Genomic DNA, 24,566 nt, shown 5'->3' with positions numbered 1-24,566 from the left:
ATTACACATTTCTAGCTTAAAGCTTTGTAGATGAAGTCACTGACAAAAAGAGATAAAGCAAAGTTGTAGGCAGCTTCCTTTAAATAGAAATAAATAAGATTGACTTTGGGAGGACTGAGAATATAAATATCAGTATTACGACTCTTGTTGGACAGCTTTGAGACAAAACAGAGGGAAGGATGGGTTGGCGTGGATGTGTGTGGAGGAAAGGCTGGCTGCATGGTGCTGGGTAAAGGATGCTGACGATGGAGTGGGCAAGCAAGAGGAAAAGAGGAATGCCAGAGAGATTTATGGATCTGGACATGTATCAAGTTGCTGCCTGTAGAGGACAGGAATGACGTAGACGACGGGAATGGAAGGAAACTGTTGATCTCTTTTAGTGACCTCTAATGGAAGCAGTCAAAAAGGAAAGAGAAAAAAAAGGACCAGTTTCCAGAAAGCTATTAGCGTAATGATTAAAACCTCCAAACAGAAGCCTGTCAGTGCAGTCGTCAAGCCTTAGCCTAAATATAACCATCTTTTTTTGGATCTAACAACGTCTAAGAGTTCATAGCAACAGAAAACTGTCTTCCCGAAGCATCAGAAACCAGGTTTTTGTATTATTTTTCTGATAATGAATCAACAGCTTCACTGCAGCCACTAAGCAGCTACTTATGTTGCTCATTGGCTATAGTGACCACAGAGAGCATCAAACGAGGGGTTAACTAGAAGCCTGTACATGTGCAACTGGACTGTTCATGTCAATCCCACCAATGTGCTCTCTCACACACACACACACACACACACACATAACAGACTTACTGAGCTCAGAGATGCTTCCCACCCTGGTGGCCAGTAAGCATTGCTCAACGGAGCGCAGCTCGGACTGACTGTAGGCGTTCCCATCTCCACTCTTCCCTGCACGCTGCTGCTGCTGCTGCTGGTCTCTGTAAAGAGTCAGGCCCTCAGGCAGGCTGAGAACACCTGAGGAAGAGCAAAAAAAAATGTGAATAAAACATCAGAGTGGTGGCAGAGCATGCAGTCACTGGGAACTCAAACAGTCTCCCATTCTGCCGATGGACTGAATGTCGTAAGAATGCATGACTTGTGTTTGATAAAATGTTTGTGTTGTTTTTAAATGGATGATATCCAGCATCATCTCAGCATTTTCTCTCATATATTTTCATGATACAAAACAACACAAAGATTCAGAAAGCGATTTGATGCATAAAAAAATGATAATTTTATGCAAAGCAGTAAAAATGCAACCTAATGCAACCCCACAGGTAATAATGTGTAATAGTTCAAATGCAGTTACGTTATTCACACCTCTTCCTCTCACTGAAAGTGACGTGGCACATTTTCCTTTCCCTCAATTCTTCTTTTCTTTATTTTTTCCTTTTTAATTCCTGTGAAGCACCTTGCCGCATCCGTCTTAGTGTTTGCAGGGTGTCAGCTTATGAAACGGCTAAAAGCAGCAAGTCTCTTCTTAACCCTCCGATTCACTGAGAGTAGAGCGGCTTTGGTTTTAATGTCTCTTCTGTAATATGCTGCTAAATTAAAGCGCATGCTGCCTGTGGCAAAACAACACATTCTTTTGTCAGCTTGTGGGATCAAATAGCTGCTTAGAAAACTCAATTGCCAAAAAGTTGGTGCTCTGGGAAATGCAGACAAAAACATAAAGCATAAAGCAATGAAACTTGCAAACAAGTTAACCATTTTCAGTAATCTAGATATGACAAAAAAAACCAAACATATGAATGTGCAAAGAGAGGCTTTTATTGTTTCATAACATATGTTCATCCATCCATCCATTTTCTGCAGCTTATTTGAGGCTGGGTAGCAAAGGCAGCAGCCTATGATTTGTTTTTGTTTAAATTTTAAATCAGTGCTTCAAATCTACATATCCTGTAAAGCTTAAAATGCTCTTATCTGAAAAGTACAGCAGCCCTGAAGAGCGAACTGCGGCTATAAAAAATCAAAAATCAAAAATCACAAATTAAAATAAATTAAAATAAAAATGTAAATAACAAATTATTAAATAAAACAAAAAATCTACCAATTAAAAAACATAACAAATTTAAAAAATATATCATAAAATAAAATAAAATAAAATAAAAAAAACCAGTCGAAGTTGTAATTTTTCGTTTGTAGTTGCACTTCAGGGCCACCGTAGAAAGGTGAGTCTGAAAAAGTGTTTTGAAAAAAAATCTTTTTTTTGTTTGCTCTTCACCATTCATTATGCAAATGATGAAAACTGGGTGGGACAACCATCTGGTTTCTTGGTAATAAGTCAGTTTTATTTGGCATATAGAATTACACAGCAGCTCATTACAGAGCAGCAACTGTGGCACCGTCTCTGGTGCATCTTCATTCATCAGACTAGAAAACTCCAGATGAATCTGCGTGACCGGAAACAAAAAGCAGGAGACATTTCCATCTGCTGCACGGATGTCAGGTGTCCTAAACCGCTGCTGTTTTCTGCCAAAGGCCTCTTCGAGCCAACACAACAAATTAATAAAGAGAAGAAGCATTTTCTCACTTTCTGCAGCAAGTTGTCTGCAGAGACTACTCAGAAACACTCGGTTTTTATTGCTTTTATTGCTGACAACATGCCCTCACTGGTGAGCAGTTTTGCAAAACGGAATAGATCCATCCTAAACCGTACAAGCAGCATGGGGGCTTTGCTCACGCACTCCTCTATCCCACTTTCAGACAATTATATATCAGAGTAAAGAGCCCAATTCCAAGTGTGTCAACTGGATTCATGACCCACCGCCTTACATGTGCCCAGACTGAAGGCACCCAGGTGTGATTATGCAGAATATTGCCCTGCAGATACCATCATTTTCACAGGTAGGAAACAGCATCAGCAGGTGCCAAAAAGTTACTTTTAGTCCTAGCTCTCTTATAACAGAACTGTATTATGTGTTCAATTAATAAAAAGGCCACGTACGTATGAGTAGCACCAGAATGTTCTGCATTCTTCTGTTGGGAAGAATGGTATAAAGCTCACTGTAACACTGTCAAGTCTTGACAGTGTTTGAATAGAAGTGCTGAACTGCAGGTTTCTCTTCCATCAGCCAAAATGTGGGAGAAATATTCTGAATAATTTTACCCTGAGAAAAATATAAACAGTTTTTCACTAAATAAAGCCATATTTGTACGATTTCCACACACTACAATTGCAATTTGCAGGTATTTCCATTGAACAGTGTTTGAGTGATGAGTTTCAGAGAATTGTGGCTTATGCAAGGTAGCAGAGGATTTTCCACGGCTTTTCAAAGCCTTTCACCATCATTTCTAGTTTTAATTCACTGTAAAACATTTTGCTGATGTTTGATCCATATTGCGCCATCTTTAATGGAAATGAGGTGGTCACATGACCGCCTACGTCCAGTCCAGAGACGCATAAATACGAAAAAAGTATTTCCACTACACATTTACAATGTACTTTGTCTGAAAAACCACCTCATTCCTGACATTTTTTAACTTTTCTTTTTCTTTTTGGGTCTTTCCATACATTTTCTTGTTATGATATTTAGCTTTTGTCCCATTCAAAGTATGATAAAAACACTGCGATAGACACTTTATGTTAGACTCAAGCTCTTTGAGTCTTGAGCTCCTTAACCTTGGATCAGGGGAATATCAGGCCCAGCTGACAGTGAAGTGGTGATTGCTCTCAGGATGGACTGAGGCAAGGTGACTCACTGGCTCTTTGTGTCCTAATGCAAGGCACTGTCTTCCCTCAGGGAGGAGCTGATGGAGCTCTTACATGCCACTGTGGCTGCGCTCTGTATGCTTGTGTTAGTATCCTCCTCCTGGTTCCACTAAACTAAAAATCTCCAAGGAATTGCAGCATTCCCTAGTTTTTCAGTGCAGTATATCGGCACAAAATGCTCAAATGCTTCACTGCTCATGGCGATATAATGACAATTAGTTACTACTATAAGCTGTATAATGGTGAGGGAGGTCACTGAGCACCTGACTCTTTCTAAGAGAGGCTGTCCTGTTTACCATGCGACAGCTGTTCAGTGCTGCCGAACAGAGAAGACTGGCCGATCCTCCAGGCGAGACAGTCACTGGAGAAGAAGTAATGAGTCCAGGAGTTTCCATTAAGATGTCGCTAAATGTGCTTTAGCCATGTTCAGGGACAGACAGCTGCACAGAAAGCATCCAGTGGTAGGTCGAATACTGTACGCATTCCACACGTCCCACTGAACCACATCATTTATGATCGCCGCAGCCCAAATATGAACACAGATGCAATGTTACAAACATCTTCATAAAATTGTTCCATACTTGGCTTTTATAACGCATTTTGATTTTTTAACTTTTCATAATAACTCTGGGATAAAATAAACAAATAATCAAATAAAAAATAAAGCAGACAGTTAGCCTAGGTTATGTGAGCAAACTGTCATCTTGCTTGGTTAAAAGAATTTTTTCAACCAATGAATCAGAAAGTAAAACCTCAACGTTTCAGCTGACCTTTTAGTTTTCTCGCAAATGAGACGGATTCCCTGGAAGCAACTTCATCATGTGCATCATTAAAGTATCTTCAGGCAGAACTAAAGTATAACATTCGTGGTTGTTTTTTTATTCCTACAGAATCATCAGAAAATGTTAATTGTGTGTTTTTTTTTACAACAGAAAGTTATCATATTGGACTCAATATTTAAAAAATTAGACACATTTGACCATAAAAATGTAAACATTACCTGCGTTTTCAAACCGTCCCCTGTAACTTATAATTATAAAATTATTACAAATTACTACAGATGATTAAAGTCAGCGTAGAACTGGCTTATGACTTAGAGGCAAATGGTGGATGTCCACCATTTGCCTCCTTATATTATATTATATTTTAGCCGTCATTCTGCAAAGACATTGCGCTGTTATGTAGCTGACACGTCTGTCATCTTCCGGCTTACCAGTTTCCATATCTGGTTGGATGTGGAAAAGCAACGGACATCAGGGTTTACCAAACCAAACCGTCCTATTAGAAGCCAGAAACTGATGGACACAAAGCAGCCAGACCAGGATAGTCCAGGGGACTGTTCGACATTACCACACTGGTTCGCTTTCATACTGCACTTTACACAAGCAGACAACACCACCTCCACCGTGTCACGCAGTTACAAGGAAGGAAATATGGCTCATTGATTGACCATGTCTGAAACCGGCTCATTAACTGCAAGTAAACAATGAAGTAAAAATAAATGTATTTAGTCTGGTCATTTCTGTTTTTACTTTAGTGTTAAAATCTGATGGAGTCTTCATAAGAATCTGTTCAGTATGAACAGCAGGAGAGGCAATTAGATACCCGACATGTTGGGCTATGTCGCGTCATATGTCACTTTATTTACTTCTTCCTGTCTTTGATCTGCTGGATGGTCCGTTAGCACACCTGATCAGGGACCCCCAGTTTTCAAGCAGAACAGAGTTTGCTTCTTTGGTCTGCACCAGAGTCTACATGCTTTGGTCCAACTGTTTTAAACAAGCTGCAAAGTCTTCATGAGGAAAAAGGAGGACACTGGATGGCCAAGTGATGGGCAGCATAATCCACTATTTAGACTGAGACAAACTAGCTTTTTACCTGCATAACTTAAGATCAGACTAACATACTGTACGCTCAGTCATCCACACAACAGTACTTAACTTTTTTCTGTCGCACCCACCTCCACCTCCACTAGTGTCATTTTGCAATGATTCCATGTAAACGCAACATGTTACAATGAAAATTTGTTGTTTCCTTCATGGTCTGAACATGCACACTAGTCCACAACCCCTCATTTACTGTAAGGGGCCTTATATAGTGCCTTCATTCGGTTTGCTATTCGGACACGAAGCTGGCTATTTTCTCCTCTTCGCAGATCAAATGAATACCCGCTGTCACCATGGCAACCACAGTTGTTCCAAACTCAATCCAAACTCATTTGAAAATCTTATTTTCTTATATTGTATTTGATCCTTTTAATCAAATAATTAATTCAGTAAATAAGGATTTCAATGCTCTATAGTGTGTTTTTTCTCTTAACCTGCTTTGACGTTTTTGTCAATTGCGCCATTTTGAGCTCTTGCCTGCAATGCATTGTGGTCTATATTAACCCGTCTAGTGACCATTGATGCTCACTACTTTTCAAGATGGACTGTGGGTAATTACTTTTTTCTCTCTGGTCATTCAAAACCCCCAAGAAAATGGGGAAAGTTACCACTATATAGGGCACGATGGTCACCCGTAGGTTTCTGAAGAACTGAATTGAAGCTCGGTAGGCGGTTCCTACCATCGCCATCTTGGCAGAGGCATCTGTGTCGTCTCGCCCGGAAAATACAAATATGGGCACAGAGGTGGAGCTGAGAGGGGGGCTGTGAGCGTCATGGCGGATGATTGACATCGAGCGAACTCCGAGCTTTCTGTAGCTAAAAGCTAACCGAGCTAACCCCGAGATAATGGGAGCTAGCCAGCTAACGGACGTAAGCGGGCTAAAGCAAAGTCACGTTGTTAACCGGCTAAAAAACGCGGTTGTTCTACGTTCTTCTTATTTGAAGCCGGAGATCATGTACCTGTCAATCAAAAGGACACGCCCTAAATATGCCAAACTTCGAAATTAAATTACTTTTAAACGGGCGAGTTAGAAAAAATTCACTCCCCCCACAGTTGTCATGAAGGTAAACCTGACCTATTAAACCGAGAATGGATTTTTGAACCAGGCTGTAAACATGTTTATTTCTGCTGTAAACATGTTTATTTCTGCTGTAAACATGTTTATTCCTGCTGTAAACATGTTTATTTCTGCTGTAAAAATGCTGTGAAGTTGGTCTTTTTAACATGGGAGTCTATGGGGATTTGCCCTGTTTTGCAGCCCCTAGTGGATGAAGGGGGAAGTGCAGTTTTATGCACTTCCACATAGGCTTCAATTTTAACCGGAAGCTCCGTCCATCTTTCATATACGGTCTATGGGACATTCAGACTCAGCCTATTTCTACCCTTCTCGTGCAGTTGCGCTGTATGACCACCAGGGTTTTATATTTTTCAAAAGTAATTATAATCCGTATCTGAATGTGTGAACATGCGTCACCTGGTTATGAAAGGGAAACTCTAAAACAACTTTCCACCTCAGGGTGCATTTCTGGACAAAATATTATGTTTATATCTGAATAAAACACTGTCACCTCTCATCTTGAGATTCCTGGTGATTATGAACCGACGATCACGGGAGAGGACCAGCATGACTCTTTACAGATGCTGAACTTTTGCTCGCTTACATCCAAAGCTTCACTTCTGTTTGACAAAGATGTGTTTGTAACAATTTGCATGAAGATTCATAGATTCGTAGAAATGTTCTGGCATGCTCAAAGAGCTGACAAAAGCTCAGGGAGAAGGAGCACTAACCTCTCTGTTTCTCCTACCCTGCATTTAAATCTATTTTAGTTAGACACACCGAGAAGCGCACTTCCCCAAACATACTTCTGCTCTGCAGGAATTCTGGCTTTGAGTTTCCCCACAAAGATTAGAAGCAGAGACAACAGACTGGAGCTTTGATTGGGTAAATCACAAATGTACAGTCCAAACAGGTGCACCAAAGAAAAAACTGGATCCACTTCAGATCTGATTTAATTACTATATGAGATTAAAAGTCACAATCACAATGATGAAATAAGATAAGACAAAACTAGGAGATGGAAGGTTCAACAGTGGTGCATTCTTTTGGCTTTAAGGGTTAATGAAGATGTTACTGTACATGGATCATAGTGGCGCTGCCCACTCCATGCTCCATCTCTGTTTTGCCAGACCAGATGGCCGCCATATGTACACCAAGTGAGTGATCATAGAGGGAGGCATAGCATGGTGGAAAACAGGAAGCAGAGCTGTGACGTGTGTTAACATGTGTTATGATGGCTTTCACCCCCTTACTGGCTGTTTCTTTCATTCAGATTAACTGCAACCGTGTGTTGGGCTGTAAAAAAAAAAAACAGGCATGCATGTAAAACTTGCATTTTAAACAAAATGGGTTGGACTGCACTGTAAATCTCCAGAGGTATGGCCTCAGTGTGAGTTTGGTTTCTCAGGTGACCACAGTATGGTCTGAAGTAGCCACAAGCATTTATGGGTTAGTCATGTCTTCGCCATACGGGTATAAAAGAGGACTGAGCGCACACACACCATTCTTTTTGGTTCAACATCTATACATTTGCAACATTCTGATAAAACTGGATAAACTGTGTGAACTGTAAATACACAAACACAAATTCAGAGTCAAGATCTGGAAATCAGTTAATAATGAGTCACTGCATGCAACAACAAAGACTAAGCACATAAAAACTGGCACGTGATAATGATAAGTTATTAAAGAGTGTTAATTGCAGGCAGCTCTGCTTCAAGTGGAGACTTCAACTGAGCTTTTCCTAACTGGAGCTCTGCTCAAGACAGTCTGCTGAAGTTCCTGACACAGAGCACTTAAATAGCTGCAGCGTTGCATCATGCATTGCTCTGAAACAAATACACAAGCCCCTGGAAGTGTTCTCAAACAAGTATAAAGAAATTGCCACAGGAAATGCTTTCACATTGAGGGTTTGTTTATGTTCTCATTTCATGAGAAAGGAGGGCCACCGGAAAAATATCAACCCTATTCCTGCCCTGCTGGAATAATATATTCTTAAGAAAGCAATAGAAAATGTGACAGAGGTCATGCCAGGCTGAGATCCCCAGCGGCGTCAGAGTTCTACTTAGGGGCCAGTTGTGGAAGTAAAAGTTGTACACAAAAATCAGGTTCAAGGTTGCACAAACAAGAGGACAAAGCGCAGGGAGAAAAGTGAGACAGATAAGCAGAACAGGTACTAAATGTAAGAATAAGCAGGAGTTTATGGTGCAGAAACCAGATGCAACATGTTCAAAGGCAGCAAGCAAGCCAGTCTGTCAGGTGAGTAGAGGTCCGAAGGGTTCAATGGGAGCTGCAGGTGAGCAGGGTGCAGCCAGGTGATGGAGTAGGTCGGGTGAAAGTACTTCATCTGAAACAGCACCACAGCTGATCACTGACCATTTATGTCAATCTATCAATGGGCGATAATGGAATTAGTTTATGTTACTTTTTCATCAATATTATAACCATTATCATTATTGATAATTTTTGTCTTTTAAAAGCAACGGTAATATGGAAAACTCAAAAATACAATACCTGAAAAACAAAAAGGCTTTTTAATAAATAAATGAATATATGTTTATATGAAATGAATCATTTTAAAGCAATAAAAATTATTTTTAATCACATTTTATAAATGGAAAAAAATAAATATATGTAATATATATAATATATGTAAAAGTAAAATGATAAATAAAATAATGCAGAATGTGCAATAATCTGAATTAAACCAGTAAAATAAACCTGATCATCCAACAGCAGCATCATCATCATGAGATCATGACATGTGACAGGCTGCTGTGATCATGTGACCCTGTTGCTGGGCTTCACATGCAGTTGTGTTGCCTAAAACACTCACAGATGAAGACAAATGCCATATTTTATATCCGCAAAGTATCTTTCTTCTCAAAAAAGTATCAAATCTGATATTTTGAATGGCAAATATTATCAATGCCATATCTCTCTTTTCATTCCATTCCATGTTGATTCGTGTCAAACTGGGAGCATTTCTGGGCTGAAACTTGCCTTCAGTCCAACTGGACAACCCACATCAAGTAGAGCAAATATCACATATTTTCCTGCAGCCATGTCCGGAGGAAACAAGCGGCCAGGCTACATTCTGAAGGATCCGAGCGTTCCAGCATCTCTGACCTAAATAGAAAATACAACAGCAGCTGGTTATGCAATGTGGATGGTGCTTAAACTCCAGCTAGTGATGAAAAAAACTTTGTTTTTACTAAACTTCATCATTTTTGTCTGGTGTGTTTCATGTGTTGATGCCAGGAAATCACATTTTGGTGCTGAACTCCTTTTCTTTTCATAAAAGATGCATGTGATAAAGTCACTCTGCCCCACATAGAAAAAATATGAAGATTAATAATGAAAAGCCAAATTTCATGTGGCATGACTGTAATTAATTAGAGGTCATGTCTCTAAATATCTGACTGGAGTGATAAGTTCCACCCAAACCTGAAATAAATTATAACTAAAGTTCAAACAAACGATGCAAAATATTTTAAAACCTTAATGTTTCTCCAGTAATGTGACATTAAATAAAATATCGAAAACATCACAGTCTGTAACTTAATTTGACAACACACTGTAATTAATTTGTATTTTCCTTTAAAAGAAAAAACATTTTTTCTCATTTTGTGTCCTAAAATTCCAGCATTTAATTTTTCCATGAAAAAGATAAGACTGAATAATATAAAAATTGATGATAATAAATGAGTAATTAAGAGAAATCAGAAGAAAATAAGTTATGGCCAAGAAATCCATGCAAGATCAGAGCTAAAAACTGAAAACAGGACCTGGGCATGAGTAAGCTGAAGCAAAACAAACAAGTACAAACTAGTCATCACCTACAAAACATCATACACTCAAACACACATCTACAATTGTGACAGGGGTCCTGTGACGGGTGACCGATGCACAAGGACACAACTAGAATTGTGCAATCTTCTCCAATCAGAGGGAAACCAGCCTCCCTGCAGGCTGCGTGCTTTCCACCCCAGGTTGCAGCTCTTTCTATTACTTCTCTCTTTTTATCTTATTTCTTCTGTCAAGGGTAATAAGGCTGTGTGTAATATCCGTGAGTTGCACACTTCCCGCAGGATGCTTTCCAGACAATACTGGCAATCAGCAGCAGCAGGGAAAAATCTGAAGTCACTGAGCCATAATCTCTCTGCTCATCCTGCATCTTTGAGCTTGTGGGGGAGCCTGACGAATATACTTTGGTGTGTTCCTTCTTGCAGTCACCTCATATAATCTGATATTGACATGCAATGTAAATAATGTACTTCTCTAGTCTGTTGCACTGCAGCAAAATCAAGGATGGGGTTGTCAGGAATTACCATGAAAAATATGAGACTTCTGAACCTCCAATAAACAGACACAACAATCTCTGAAGTAATTGCTCATTTATTACTCAGGGCACTGGGGTAATTAAAGGATATGACTAATGTCATAAAATGAGAGCCGCTACAAGGAGACATTTTCCTCTGGGTCATTTTAAAAGGTATGACATCACATTGAGCTGCATGTCAACACTTGAAGCTTTTAAGTGAAAATGTTGTGAGTATTAAAGTTCTCTGCAAAGTGCAAAGTAGATCAAACTGAAGTCCTTAAGGGAGTAAAGGTACAGTCGCAGAGCTTTTTCTGTCAACCACAACACTAATTCTTTAGTAATTATATTCCCAGACATCCTTACAGTGGAGACTTTTTAATGAAAATTTATGCAATCTGAGCCGTACACTCCACACTGTGCACAAACTTCCTGCTGAAGCTACAACTACTCTAACATTTTTATTAATTGCATATTATTTTAAATAAATAGCATTTTTTAAAGGAAAGTCTTCATGGTAAAAATGAAAAGATGCAACAAAAGGGCAGAAATGATTCAAAGCTTTCTGGGCAAAGTGTTGGATGTAAGAAGCAGCGACGCATGATGACACCAGGCTTTGTAATCCTTATTAGAGCACACTCACTGGAGGAAAATGTCTGAAATGTCTATGACTATTAAGCTTGCTGTGTGATTGGAAAACAGCCAATCAACTCTGACATAAAATACTCAGATACATAACTTTTTGTCAAAACTGCAGTCACCAGATGTACTAATTCTACAATAAACCCTGGACAACACTTACATGCTGACCAGGAATAATGTTAAGCCCACTGACTGGTAAAACGGATTAAAATATTTTTCAGATTATATGTATTTATGTGAAGTCATCTGATATTGTTTTGTATTTTATATTTGTTTTGATTTTATTGTTCTATGTTTACTATGTGTTGTTGTAAACTTGTCATTGCTGTAAATGAGGGAAACATCAGTGACAAACGAGTCAAAATAAAGGTTAAATAAATGAGGGGTGTCCAAAGCCACCACTGTCCTTCAGGTTTTCAGTGTGTCCCTGCTCCAACATATCATATTAAATGGATATTACAACCTATAAAATTCTCAACTGTGACTCATGCATTAGAGTGTTGGAGCAGGGACACAAGGAAAACCTGCAGCCATGCAGGCTCTGACTGGGGACATTCCTGTTCTCATGCATTTCACCATTCAGTGGCCTAAACAGGATTGTGTTGGACATCAGAGTTGGACATCCCTGCATTCGTTCAACACCTTTTTCAAATGCAGTGGATCCCTAAACCTTGGCTACTTGATGTACAGAAGCAAGGCTGCTGCAGTTAGCATACGTATAATCCATATTGATGGTCCAGCCACTGGAAATAGGAACTGCTACTACGGTTACCACTTTTATTACTTCAAATTTATTTCCTTTTTCACAATTCATTGTTTATGTGCTAGATTTTAAAGAAATACTGTCTTTCATCATGAAGCAGTTTCTCTGCAGAGGCAAACAGGTTTTTGGTTCCTGGCTCGAGCTGCCAGTTCCCCGTCACCCTGCCTGTGGCTTTGGGATCGGGTCTCCCAAAGTGAGCAAACATTCATTTCCACTTTGGCTTCACATCGCAGGCCCTGGCATGTGTCTGAATGGGGTGCTGTGGTTGCTGGTGGGAGACCAGCTACTTGCACACAAACCACCCCCCTTATTACCCCACCAGACATAGAAGCTGGGAGTTTGGTCTCCATCTTGTGATCCAGTCCCAACCAGGTAATGAGAGCAGAGAACTTAATGGTGTGTGATGTGAGAACCTGGCTGTCCATTGCTTGCCTCTTATCTGGCTTCCCAACTCGTCTCCCTTCTCCTTGATGGAACTGCAGAGCGTTCAGAGTCGGATTTCCTTACAAGCCTGGTTCATCTGCATTTTTCATGAATTCCCATTAAGGTTTAGATTAAAAAAAGTGCACATCTTTAATGTGGTTATACCTGATTATGAACAGATGTTGGAGTGATGGAAACATTTCTACATATTATTTATCCTCCCAGATATATATATATATATATATATATATATATATATATATATATATATATATATATATATATATATATATATATATATATATATATATATATATATATATATATATATATATATATATATATATATATATATATTCTTAGATATTTCAACAAAAGGATAAGAAGGATTCTTAAGGAAGAACCTCGTTGTAGTTTCATTTTGTGTTTTCTTTTCTGTACAGTTTGTTTCCTTGTTAAATAAATTACCACATAGTATATAGTACACAACTATACTGCACCACATGCGCCATCACAAACTCTTGCTTTTTTGTATATGATTCACATTTGCAGCTTTTAAAAGCTCTCTTTAAACTAACTTCTTTAGCAGACATTGCTTTGCTGGAGTGCCATTTAAAGCTTTAACAATGGTTTGACTGAGATGGCAATAAGACCTTGCTAAATAAAAAACTTACATCCAAATGTTCTTATGTGGAAATTCTGACAATGAATAATAACAGAAAAAAAAATAATGTCAATCTCCATTCACTTACATTTAGCTGTTGTAAAGTTTCTGTTCATTAAAGGTGAATTATAACCTTCTGTATCTTAAAAGTTAGGCACACTCACTAAACATACATGAGCTTCTACATGCCTAACATCCATGCAGTGCCAACACTGAACCACAAGGCATGGAATTCATCTTCGTTTGCTACTCCCAGGAGACTCGGGATTGCACGCTGGCAGAAATAATCTGATGACTGCTGCCATCCCAGCAGACATGCTAGATCCCTGCCATCTTATGAGTCACAGTATTGTCACGTGTGGCATACCCTGCGCCTTTGTTGCTTTGTTCTACATGCAGGCTTATTGTGCTCACGGTGGCTAGATGAGTCACTCGAATGTCACCTGCATTAAACAACCCACACGCAGCGTAACAGTACCTGTGTGAAGTCCCCCTCCCTCGTCTTCCTGCTCAGAAACCATGTGAAGGTGTTGTTTTGAAGGCTTGCTAAAATCTAAGTTGTCATTTTAAAACCTCTTAACATGTTGCAAAAGAAAAAGACAGTCAGACAACATTCTTCTCTCTAATATTGTTATTATTAACACAAAAGAGGAGCTTAAGTGACTTGGCAGCTTTGGCAACTCTTCTCGGAGTTGTTTCAGGGTGGGACACCAGAAATTTACGAGGCATAGAACTCCATAATAGTTTAACTCTCCTTACGTAATCCATCATTGTGACTTTGCAAAGTGGCTGCGCGTAGCATAGACACTAAGTGGAAGTGGGCCATGCTTGGCAGAGAACGATGAGGCCTGGGGCTGTGTGCTGCTCCATGTTGCTTCTCAACCACTCCCACCCCTCCTCCGAGCCGTGGCCCACACTGTGCAGGGCTTCTGTTCCCAAATATCCTTGTCACATAGACATGTAATCATTCAGTTTTTAACAATGCTCAAAACCTCGGCAAAGGAGTTCTGATCCCCCCCCCCCCCCCCCCCCCCCCCCTTCCCCCAGCAAACTGTATTGCTTATTATAGGAGATATGGAAAGCCTGGCAGGAAAACAATGGCCTCTTTGTTGAGTCTCAAGAGTGAATGACTGCATTCAAAGTTGGTGGTGAACAACGACCAAGTTGTAATTACCAATTTACAGTATCACTCAGTAAATCAGCCTTGTAAGCTCGTCTTTCCCGCTTTCTATGTCAAAATTACTGACGAGTTTTTATGAAAGCACATCTACCTTCTACCATCACAAGCAGATGTTTGGAAACAAGACAAAGGCTTCAAACAAGCATATAGTTCCTAAGAAGGGTTATTATTGCAGGTTGAAACTGTCATGGCCCTTCCAATGGCACATATTGTAGCAGCACGGGAAAATGAAGCCAAAGCAAATACTGAAGGTATCAGATTTTGGGTGTCTCCCTTGTACCAACTGGCTCCAGTCAGCTACAGGCAGAACCGTTTGTTAGGCTAGGTCTCCTATGCGTGTTTCCCCATCCTTTCCCCACCCCCAGGTACAGTGGCTCTGCTGTAAGAAACAAAAAAAAAAGGGAGGAGGTCTGCTGGCAGGCACCAGCAACTTCAAATCCAAACACATGGACACGGAGCTGGAATATGCACCCAGCACTTACTCACACACACGTACACATCCAATGCATGTGCACAAACACTTACAGTATTCCTCTTTTTCTCTGTTCCTGCCTCTCTCTGCTGGGTTGTCAGCTCATACCCCGCGCATGCCAGGAATATAAATGCAGAATGGGAGTTATTGTTGAATCAGCCAAGTGCAGCATTCAGTGATCCAACTAAGTTTGTTAGGTGGGGTTAGTCTAAAAGTTTAAGGTAGAAAAACATCAATAGTGAGGCCAAACATACAGAAATTGCACAATTCCCTCACTATAACCCTGAAAGAGCTGACCTCACTCCCAATTACGCTAAAATGGCCAAGTTTCCTGAGAAATGTCCTTTGCATCACCCTAAATCTGAAAACTTAACATGTGTGGAGGCTGTTCCATTCCTTCATTTATTCTCATCACCCTTCCTCACTCAGTGATTATTTATAAGTCATCAAAATGCATCTTTGCTGCTACACCCCTCTAACCAGCACAGCCGCATTTCACCCACAGGTCCCATCACAGAGTTGCATCCTGTCTGATCTTCATCATCATCATCATCGGGTCACTCAAGCTCAACTCATTAGTGGTAATTAATGGTGGCCAGGTCCCAGACCACCCTAGGCACTATGGCGTCCAATCCTAATCCAGACTAACTCCACCCCACCCAGTCGAGGCAGACACAACTTGCTTTTCTGCCTGGTTGGCTGTGGCACTTCATCTGTGCAGCTTAATGCAATTGGCTGCAAAGCCTGAGCTGGAAAATGGCCAACCTCAGAGAGCTTAGGAAAAAAAAAGACCTTTTAAAGAGTGAAGTGAAATCTTCTGTATAGTGTATATGAGGGTTTCCTCATGGAGAATGATCGTCTGACTTTGAAGTAAAGCAGCCTTTGAGAGGGTGCATATTGATGTTTTGCTTTGAAAGTTGTGAGTGTTGGGAAGGGGTTCTGTGAAGTGTGTCCAGATGTGTTAACACCTAAGCTGCTTTGACCAACAGTATTCATGCTAAACACATGTCATTTGTCATTCTGCAGGTATGTCAGAAACAGTTTGCACGAACACGGATGTGATCTCAGATGTCTGCAGTATGAGCTCCATGCCAGGGAAGTTCCTCTGCCAATAAAGTCAGTGAGGCATTAATTGAAGCCAACTACAGAGAGTTTCAGTAAAGATTAGCACAAACATGTCAGTGATTAATATTATTCAATGCATGACTGGTTGACTGCTATTGCACAAAGAAAAAATAATAATTTTAGTCATTATTAGTCGCACTGAGTGGGCAAGTGAGTCGTAATCCTTATGCAAGGCTTATGAATCCTGCGCCTTGCTCAGCAAAATGATGGCAGAAATACCCACAGGCTTGCCACAGTTTATTATCATGCTGTCGACTGCCTTTTGGAAAAAAAAAGACATATTCTGAGCGCTTGTGATATTTTTTGCTCAAGTGGCCATCCATTCCTCAGTTCACTTTGTTTATCACATTGCTTGCTAGTAATGAGTTTTGTAATTGATTTCTGCTGTTTGCGTTAGTCCTCTTAAGTCACTCTGAGTAACTATCCTCCCTTCTCACACTAGACACACTTATATGCATTATATAATGCTGACTTGGCTGCCAGGGCTGTGACAGTCAAGGTCTTGATGGAGGGTATGAACTGAGGGGGGATATGTCTTAAACTAGAGTCTGTCACTGAGAGTTTTCCAAAAGACTCGGCAGCCTTTTCCAGTTAGAGACTAAATCAAAGTTCAACCTGTCCTCGGTCAATCAAGCGCTTTGTTTTCACTTGTTTTCTTTTCATTTTCCTGTATAATTCCCCCTCTTTAAGATATGACTGACCTTTTTGTGTATCTTTGGTATTAGGGTTTGTGCACAGTAGCATAAAGTGTGACATGGCAGTGGCGTCGGGACATGTGAGCTGCCTCCGTGTTCCCTGACGAACAACTCAGGAAACACCTCTGAGTTTCATATGCATGTCTGCACATAAGAGCGTTAATAGTCCTTTCATGTATTTAAAGCGGAGTAGTGTCCTGCTGCACATGAATCATTTCATGCCATGTCACATTAGCTACCATTATAGTATCTAAGCAGAACTGCATGGTCCGCTGATTCTCTCAGCCATGTCAAAGTGAAGGTTGAATGACACTGACACAGCCTTTAAATATGTCAAGGACCATCAACCAGATGTGTCCATAATAAAGATTACTACATCAAATCATATCAACTCATCAAAGCAGCTGTGTGCAGAATGTAGCGACATCTAGTGGCAAATATGGAGACTGCAAACAAATGAAGACTGTCTCCAGAAAGCCGGTGTGTGAATCGCAGAAACCATTATGAAACGAACAATTTCTTCTAATCGTTGTTCATGCTGTGTGTTTAAATCCCCACAAGGTAAAACACAGTTAACGCTCATTACACTGCAAACAGATTCTGTTTTAGTATGATGTGTGCCCACAAACACCATTAACCACTTTTCACAAAATTATTCATGGCCGTTGGTTTCCAGGCCTCTCTGCATGCCTAACATTTATTGCTTTTTATTGTTTGAGGTCCAAGCTGAACCTTTGTGGGTGTTTTTCTGGTCCAAACTAACTGCTGCATGAATGACGGAGGGAAAAGTGCTTCCTCAACAGAATTGTGTGATTCCTTGCCTTGAAACCACACAACAAAATTACAGCGAGGGCTGCACGCTGACATCTTGACAACAGAACATCCCACTGCAGTCCCTTGGCGGTGAGAGCGCCTGCTTTCAGAGGCGGCATGGGAGAGAGAAAGGAGACAACTCTGGAATATGGAGGCATTCAGAAATACTTTGTATGTCTCTCAGTAGATCTGCAAACAAAACTGCGAGCTGCTGCATCTACAAAGGTGGAAACAAATAGACGCCGAGGGAAAAGAGAATTTCTGGAGCTGATATCCTGAAGAAAATCCCTGCTTCTTGTGTTGTATGTTGTTTCTGGGATCATTTTCTCACAAAACCACGTCGTTTAACTTCCCAAGGAGTTTACCCGCATGGACATAAGGCAAGAACGCTCACTTCACTTTTATACCTGACGGCTACATCCATCTTTTATGCACAGTCTGTGTTGCCATGGTGATGACTGCAGAAGGACGGCTGCTCTGCGGTTCATACAGGGAGGGCAACCAATCAGAACCCAAAGCAAATGAGAGATCGGCTGACATGCGCCAACGCCAAACTCCAAAGGCTGCAAAACCAGCTTCATCGTCACCAACTGCAGCCGCAGGTCATTCATGGAGTAAGACGTTCCGGTTTGTCTTTTTTTCATTTATACTAAAATGAAAAAAAGGTCTGCTGACAGTTGCTGAGAAAGAATTTGTTTGCTTACGATCAGATAAGCGGCTGCGATGCTCAGTATGTGCTTCCACTTGTCATCATGTAAACTGCGACCCGTAAGCTCCTGATTGGCCTGATCCTTGCCTGAGTTGACTCTGAGCTGAGACATCTAATTACCTCCTATTGGAAGTTGTTTTGTTGTTTGTTTGGGTTTTTTTGTTCTTTTTAACTTAAACATTTAATTCAGAAAATAATCTGGTTGAAAAGGAATTGTTTGGTCAGTAAAGCCTTATAAAAAATGTTCTTGCTCTCTGATTAGGCCGAGGGTTGAGTTGGTCATGAATAGAAGAGTCTACTTTAAACATGAGCAGCACACCTACGCTTTATTATACCGAGCATCTGGTGATTATTGCAGCCTCTTAAAGGGTCTCATAGATTTCGGATTAGAGTCTGTGTTTTTATTTTCCCAGTAAGAATGATTTATGGCACAACTTACAGGACTCCCATCCACTCGCTCTGATAAATTGGATGTTATCCCAACCGTTAGTATCACGCAGTGCCTGCAGTGATTAATGCCTCGACTAAAAACAAGAAGCAGAGTGACGAAATAAAAAGCAATTTTTTTGTGTGAATAAAGTCGTCTGCTTCCTTTTTCATTTCTCTGCCTCTACCAGTTCCCAGTAATAAAACAGATTATTCTGCAACACAAGAAGAACAAACAAGGAGTCATCACTATTTCTCCATTTCTCTCCACCCAAATCCACCAATCGCTACAACCTCCATGACTCAACTGCAAAGTGAAGACATGTGATGGCTTTGCAACTTATGCAACTTACGATGTGACAATGGAACAGTCCTGACACTGAGTTTCCGAGCATGTGAAGTTGATGTCTGTATGTCTGTTTTGTGTATCTTTGGGCGTGGCTGTGTCTTGTACATGACACATGCACACATTTAAAATCCCTCTGTCACAAGCAGCACAATGTCAAACTTCCCTTCCTCCTTAGTTCTCAGCATGACGCACTCGTTGCCGGAAAGCAACTCAGACTCTTTCTTTTGTAAGATGACTGTACTTCTGTCTAGTGAGCCAATGTTCTTACTTTAGTGTTGCATAACAGAAAATGTGTTGACTGTGAACATACTTTAAAATGTTTTCATCTTTTGTGAAAGGAAATAATTCTCTGAAGAATCTCAGATCAAAACTAAATGTGGAAATGAACTTGAAGCGCCTCCAGCTATTCATAGAGCTTTAATTTGATGTGTTTTATTTACTGGAGGAAAATCAGCTGGTTTTCCTTACGCCGTGCGCTCTACAACACAGCAATCAGCCTGCTTGCCCATAGAACTGCAAACATAAACTTAGAAAGTGATTTTGTTTTCTAGTAAGACCTTTATTGCACCGCTCGGTCTTCATATAGCAAATGCTCATTTATACCTTTGAACGGTCCTGGCACTGTCATCAGTATCCCTCACCCAAGTTGGTGAACTTTCTCCCTGCCCAAATGGCTCGGACAGACAGAAAACAGAAGCTTAAAGTAACATTTTCTGTTGTTTACTGGCTAAAGTCAACATCTGCATATATGTATGTGTTATTACTAATGTATTATCAAATAAAATCAAATCAAACTTTATTTATAAAACACTTTTTCTACAATAAAATGCAACACAAAGTGCTTTACATGATATAAAAAGTAAACACAACAAAGAAAATTCATCAGGCCCTCCCATCTCACATTCAGACGCATACACACTCATACACACACCCAAACAACATCAATTTCAACAGTACTCTTAAACATTACGCATGCACCTACCTAGTTATTTATTGCTGAGCACAGATGAGCCTGGTAAGGAACACCATCGCAGGAGCCATCTGCACCAGGAGTCGATCAGACCACAGTATCAGGGGCACCATTACAGACCAAAGCCATGAAAGGCGCCCCTGCAGCCATGGTCATTATGACACCCAGTGAAGAGGGCTCCCTCTGAGGAAACACCGGAAAATATCCTAAAATTGATAAAATATTATGACCTTATGAGAATACACTGATAATCTAACACATTCTTGTAAGCAAAGAATCTTAGAATAGCTTATACATAAAATAATCCACTAGGGAAGCGCCATGACAGTTTGCCATTTTGACCAGTGGTAATGGACAAATGGTACCAACATGGAATAAGAAGGCATCTTCCCTGTGAACCAGCGGACACTCATTGAGATGCTGGAGGAGAAAGGCTTAGTATCCTGGAAATCTGGAAAATCTGATCAATTGCAATTTACAAAAATGCAGGAGCAAAAATTGCAGGAGCTGTTTTCACCATATACCATCGCCAAGAAAGCAAAGATGATGCTTAAAGGGCATCATGACTGGAGCATCCAAATAGAGGATCAACATGGAGTGACCTTCCCCAGGTGGGCGGACCTTAAATAGGAGAAAGGTTTTGAAAAGGATGCTAAAGTTTCGGCTTTTTCCTCCACCAGTAATGAAACTGTGCTGCTTCAATGAGCCTAAAGCTAATTTCTGATGGAACCTTTTTCCAACAGGAAACAGCAGCTCTTTGTCCCAGTAAATACCAGCTTATCAATCCTTCCCACGAGCTTTTAGTCCAGATTTATCTTGGCCAGTGGTGTAGTGGTCCCCAGAGCGGTGGGTATACTTGTTTTAAACAACAACAACAACAACAAATTTTAGTTCACCCCAAAAATCCGTGACTATATTTGCTCATTGTTACATCATTTCTGTAATGAGATTACTAAACCGATACTGGCACATAGAGCTAGTGAGAGACAGGCTCATAGACTTATGTACACATATCTATATTACTTCTATGTTCAAGCTAAAGTTAATGCAACTGATGGCTAACTGCACCAGTGTAGCATCGGTAACCTTATCTGAGCTGCTGGGCGACGTAGCTACATGTGTAGAGATGTTTGTCATTGTGAAAGCAACAAATGATAGGGAGCTTAGAAGTTTAGAAGTGGGTATACTCTATGCTGACTGAAAAAGAAGCGCGGGTATACCCTGGACTACACCACTGATCTTGGCTATAAAAGCTACTGAGACCAGGTAAACATACAGTTCTACCGAGCAGCATAACTGGATGTAACCAGGCTAATGATGCAGTGCTGTTTGCAGTGTTTAATCAACCATGAAGTTCTTTACCTGAGTGAACACTTCATGAAGTGTGGGATGACACGGCTTCATCGGTGTTGTCGAGGCTTCTCTTGTTACATTACGTGTTTGAAAAGTTGAGGCGCTAGAATGTATTATTCGTTTCAATGCCACACACCATTTCAATGTTATATAGGAGTAATTCTTAAACATCTCTTTTAATATAAAATCTAAATAAAGCACCTAATCTTGCCGTATGTCCACTTAATCCAAGTGACCACATGATTGGCGCTTTTTGCCATTAAAACGTATGCTAAATCACAGATTCAGCTGTTAGCGGCGCAACAAAAAGGACATTAGTTCATGATGGGACCTTAACCATATCTTTGTTTTGTCGTGAACACACTGGATTAATCACAATTCTTACACAGTCTCCGTTTTAACCAAACATTTCCATAAGCTCAGTTATGTAATGGACACGATGTGAGAGGAATATAAAGGTCCACAACATAATTTAGTCATATTTTATACAGATAGTCTGCAGTCTGAACCAGTGCATCACATAAAAAAACCCTAAAAGCATCAGCTGTGTGCACGAAACAGCAACTGTACTGCCTGCAACATACCCAGTGGTCATGTGTGCTTTGTAACGTTCAGCACATTCATGCGAGCTGCAACATTCAACCTTCAGCTCTGCCACGATACATTAAGACATCAGCTCCGACGAGGAGACGTTTGTCCCCGTAACTCCAAATGCCAGCCTCTTAACAGCAACTAACACAAATGTCATGACATGTTGGAGTTTGGTTTTGTGAAATGTGAAAATAAAATGAAAACAAAGAACAGCTTGCAGATGAGTTTAAGGGTCATTAAGCTTGTTCCATGTTTCAATAAGTGTCCTCGGCCATATCTGGGTGTGTTCTGCAGGAATCTAAGGAATCAGTGTCGGGTGTAAAATGAATCGGAGCCGGTCACTGGGAACCGGCAGGTCGGAAGCTCACGCCAACTACCATGATTACTCTTTTTTCATTTTTGAAGAATTATGCATGAAATATCTGGTTATAATTCTGATAAACCACCCTAGAGCAGATTCAGTCTCTTTCTTTCTTCTTTAGAATCAAACTCATGACTGATTTACTTTGATAGTTTTGTTCTCCTTTCCTCCAGAACTTGTTTGCAGAGCAACATTTCCACAAGCAGGCATGTTTAAGCAGAGCAGATGTTGAGATATTTTTCAGCTCCTCCTGAATCGGCAGTTACACCCTAAGTTACATTTACTTATACAACAATGCAGACTCAGACGTCCTCTTTAAGTCACATACTTTGGGGCCCAGTGTTTCTGCCATGATGAGAATATGACGAATGTGAAGATGTGAACAGGTGAACCTACAGAACTGGTATACACCAGTTTCTGGTTCTTATCTTGGAGGAAAACAAGCTTGATGTTTCTGCATTCAGTGGATGTTGCAATGAATGAAAATTGCTCTGTAAAAAGCTAATTTTCCAACGAACTGTACCAATCACAGTCGGTTCGGCTTGTAGCTATTGTGCGTCCTGAGTGTTAACCCTTTATGTGACAAGTGACTATTTTTTATCACTTCGTTTTCTTTCATATTCAGCTTGAAACTATGTTTTTTGTTCATGTAACAACAGAATGAAGGTCTTGGTTCATACCAGAAGGACCATTTTAGGTTAAAATTTCAAATTTCAAGGTATTTCACTGAGTGCCCTATAAAGGGTTAAAAGCTGCAACAGCAGCCACACCAGCAATTTTCCTGGGAATTACAGGTTTTAGCTTGATGTCTCACTGAAGCTTAAAATTGTTTTAGAGTGTTAAAGAAGAGATGAAAGATGACAGCGGCGGAGATCCTAGCATGCTAAATTAGATTGTACCCATTTTAAAGTCATATAATAGGAATTTTTTTTTTTTACAAAGAAAGCAATCTAAATATCAAGTTTTGATGAAGAGAAATGAGTTTTAGGGGGTTTATCAATGCTTTAAGAGGATATTTTAAATAATGTCACATTGAAATAATTTCATGGCTCTTTTAAACTTTAATTCTGAAGCTAAAACAAGGTTGCATATTAAAGCAGGCTGTATTTTCAGCCGTTCTCACACAATGCACTTTCCATGTGGAGTAGATGTTGGTGATTGGTAAATAAGAACATTAACATTTCAGGGACAAGAGAATGTTAATAGTATAATCTAATTTTCATATTGCTTGATTGCATCTCATTGTAATGGTAGAAACCACTCAGGATGCATCTGCTGCAGTCTATTGATGCAAAACTTTGAATAACTTTGGTTTTAATGAAGGTTCGATTTTGGTGAAACAAGGGTAAAGGCCGCTCTCTCTCTCACACACACACACACACACACACACACACACACACACTTATAAACACAACAGATCTTTGCAAGCAAACAAATAAGAAGAAGATATCACAGAGGGATGACTTTATAGATCATCCAGCTGTGTGACTGGAATGACAAAGTCGCATCATATGCGGTGATGATGTCAGAGCTGGCCTGACTAATACCTCTCTGATTCCAATCTACCGCAAAGGATCAATACAGTTCATTTAGATGAAGTGAGGCAGTGGGCCTGCTTTTCATTAGTGCCCTAATGAGAGAACAAAGTGTCCGATCTTTAAAGCACTAGTTTAATGGCCCATGTGTAGCAGGAGTGTTGTGAATGAAAGACAGTTTAGTGGAGTAATTATAAGAAGCGGTTCAGTAAATGAAAATGACTTTGTGGACATCAGCATCACCTTGTGAATGGAAAGGGTGTCTGGACTGGTGTCAGAAAAGCAGCTTGTATCACACCAGTGCTTCTCCACCCCTGAAGGGAATTAATATTTGCCAGGGAATCTTTACTTGCCAATGAGTGACTGGCAAGCCGTTCCTGTCCTCCCTGACAGGATGGTGCTGGCCATCCATTACTGACTCTGGGTCAAGACAGAAGAAAGGTATAGATAGAGTCACCGTAGCAATGGGATTTAACGGGATTTTCTCTGTCTTTATCTGACATGGAAGAAACACCTTGAGTTCATGAAAA

The 24,566-nt window shown here is 40.3% G+C and overlaps 1 protein-coding gene across 1 annotated transcript in view; it reads right to left on the bottom strand.

Annotated features, from left to right (window-relative positions):
- Nucleotides 1-24,566, bottom strand: part of btbd11b (BTB (POZ) domain containing 11b) — a gene marked incomplete at its 5' end in the record, with an annotated part of 94,770 nt that overhangs the window by 31,981 nt on the left and 38,223 nt on the right. Inside the window, one exon of the mRNA XM_079254565.1 lies at nucleotides 802-963. Coding sequence (XP_079110691.1) covers nucleotides 802-963 — 162 coding nt within the window. The remainder of the gene's footprint in view (nucleotides 1-801; nucleotides 964-24,566) is intronic.

The sequence above is a fragment of the Telmatherina bonti genome (genome assembly GCF_933228915.1).
Source record: "Telmatherina bonti genome assembly, chromosome: 2".
Taxonomy (NCBI): Eukaryota; Metazoa; Chordata; class Actinopteri; order Atheriniformes; family Telmatherinidae; genus Telmatherina; species Telmatherina bonti.
The sequence above is the reverse complement of the archived record's forward strand: the minus strand, read 5'-3'. Positions and strand labels throughout refer to the sequence as shown.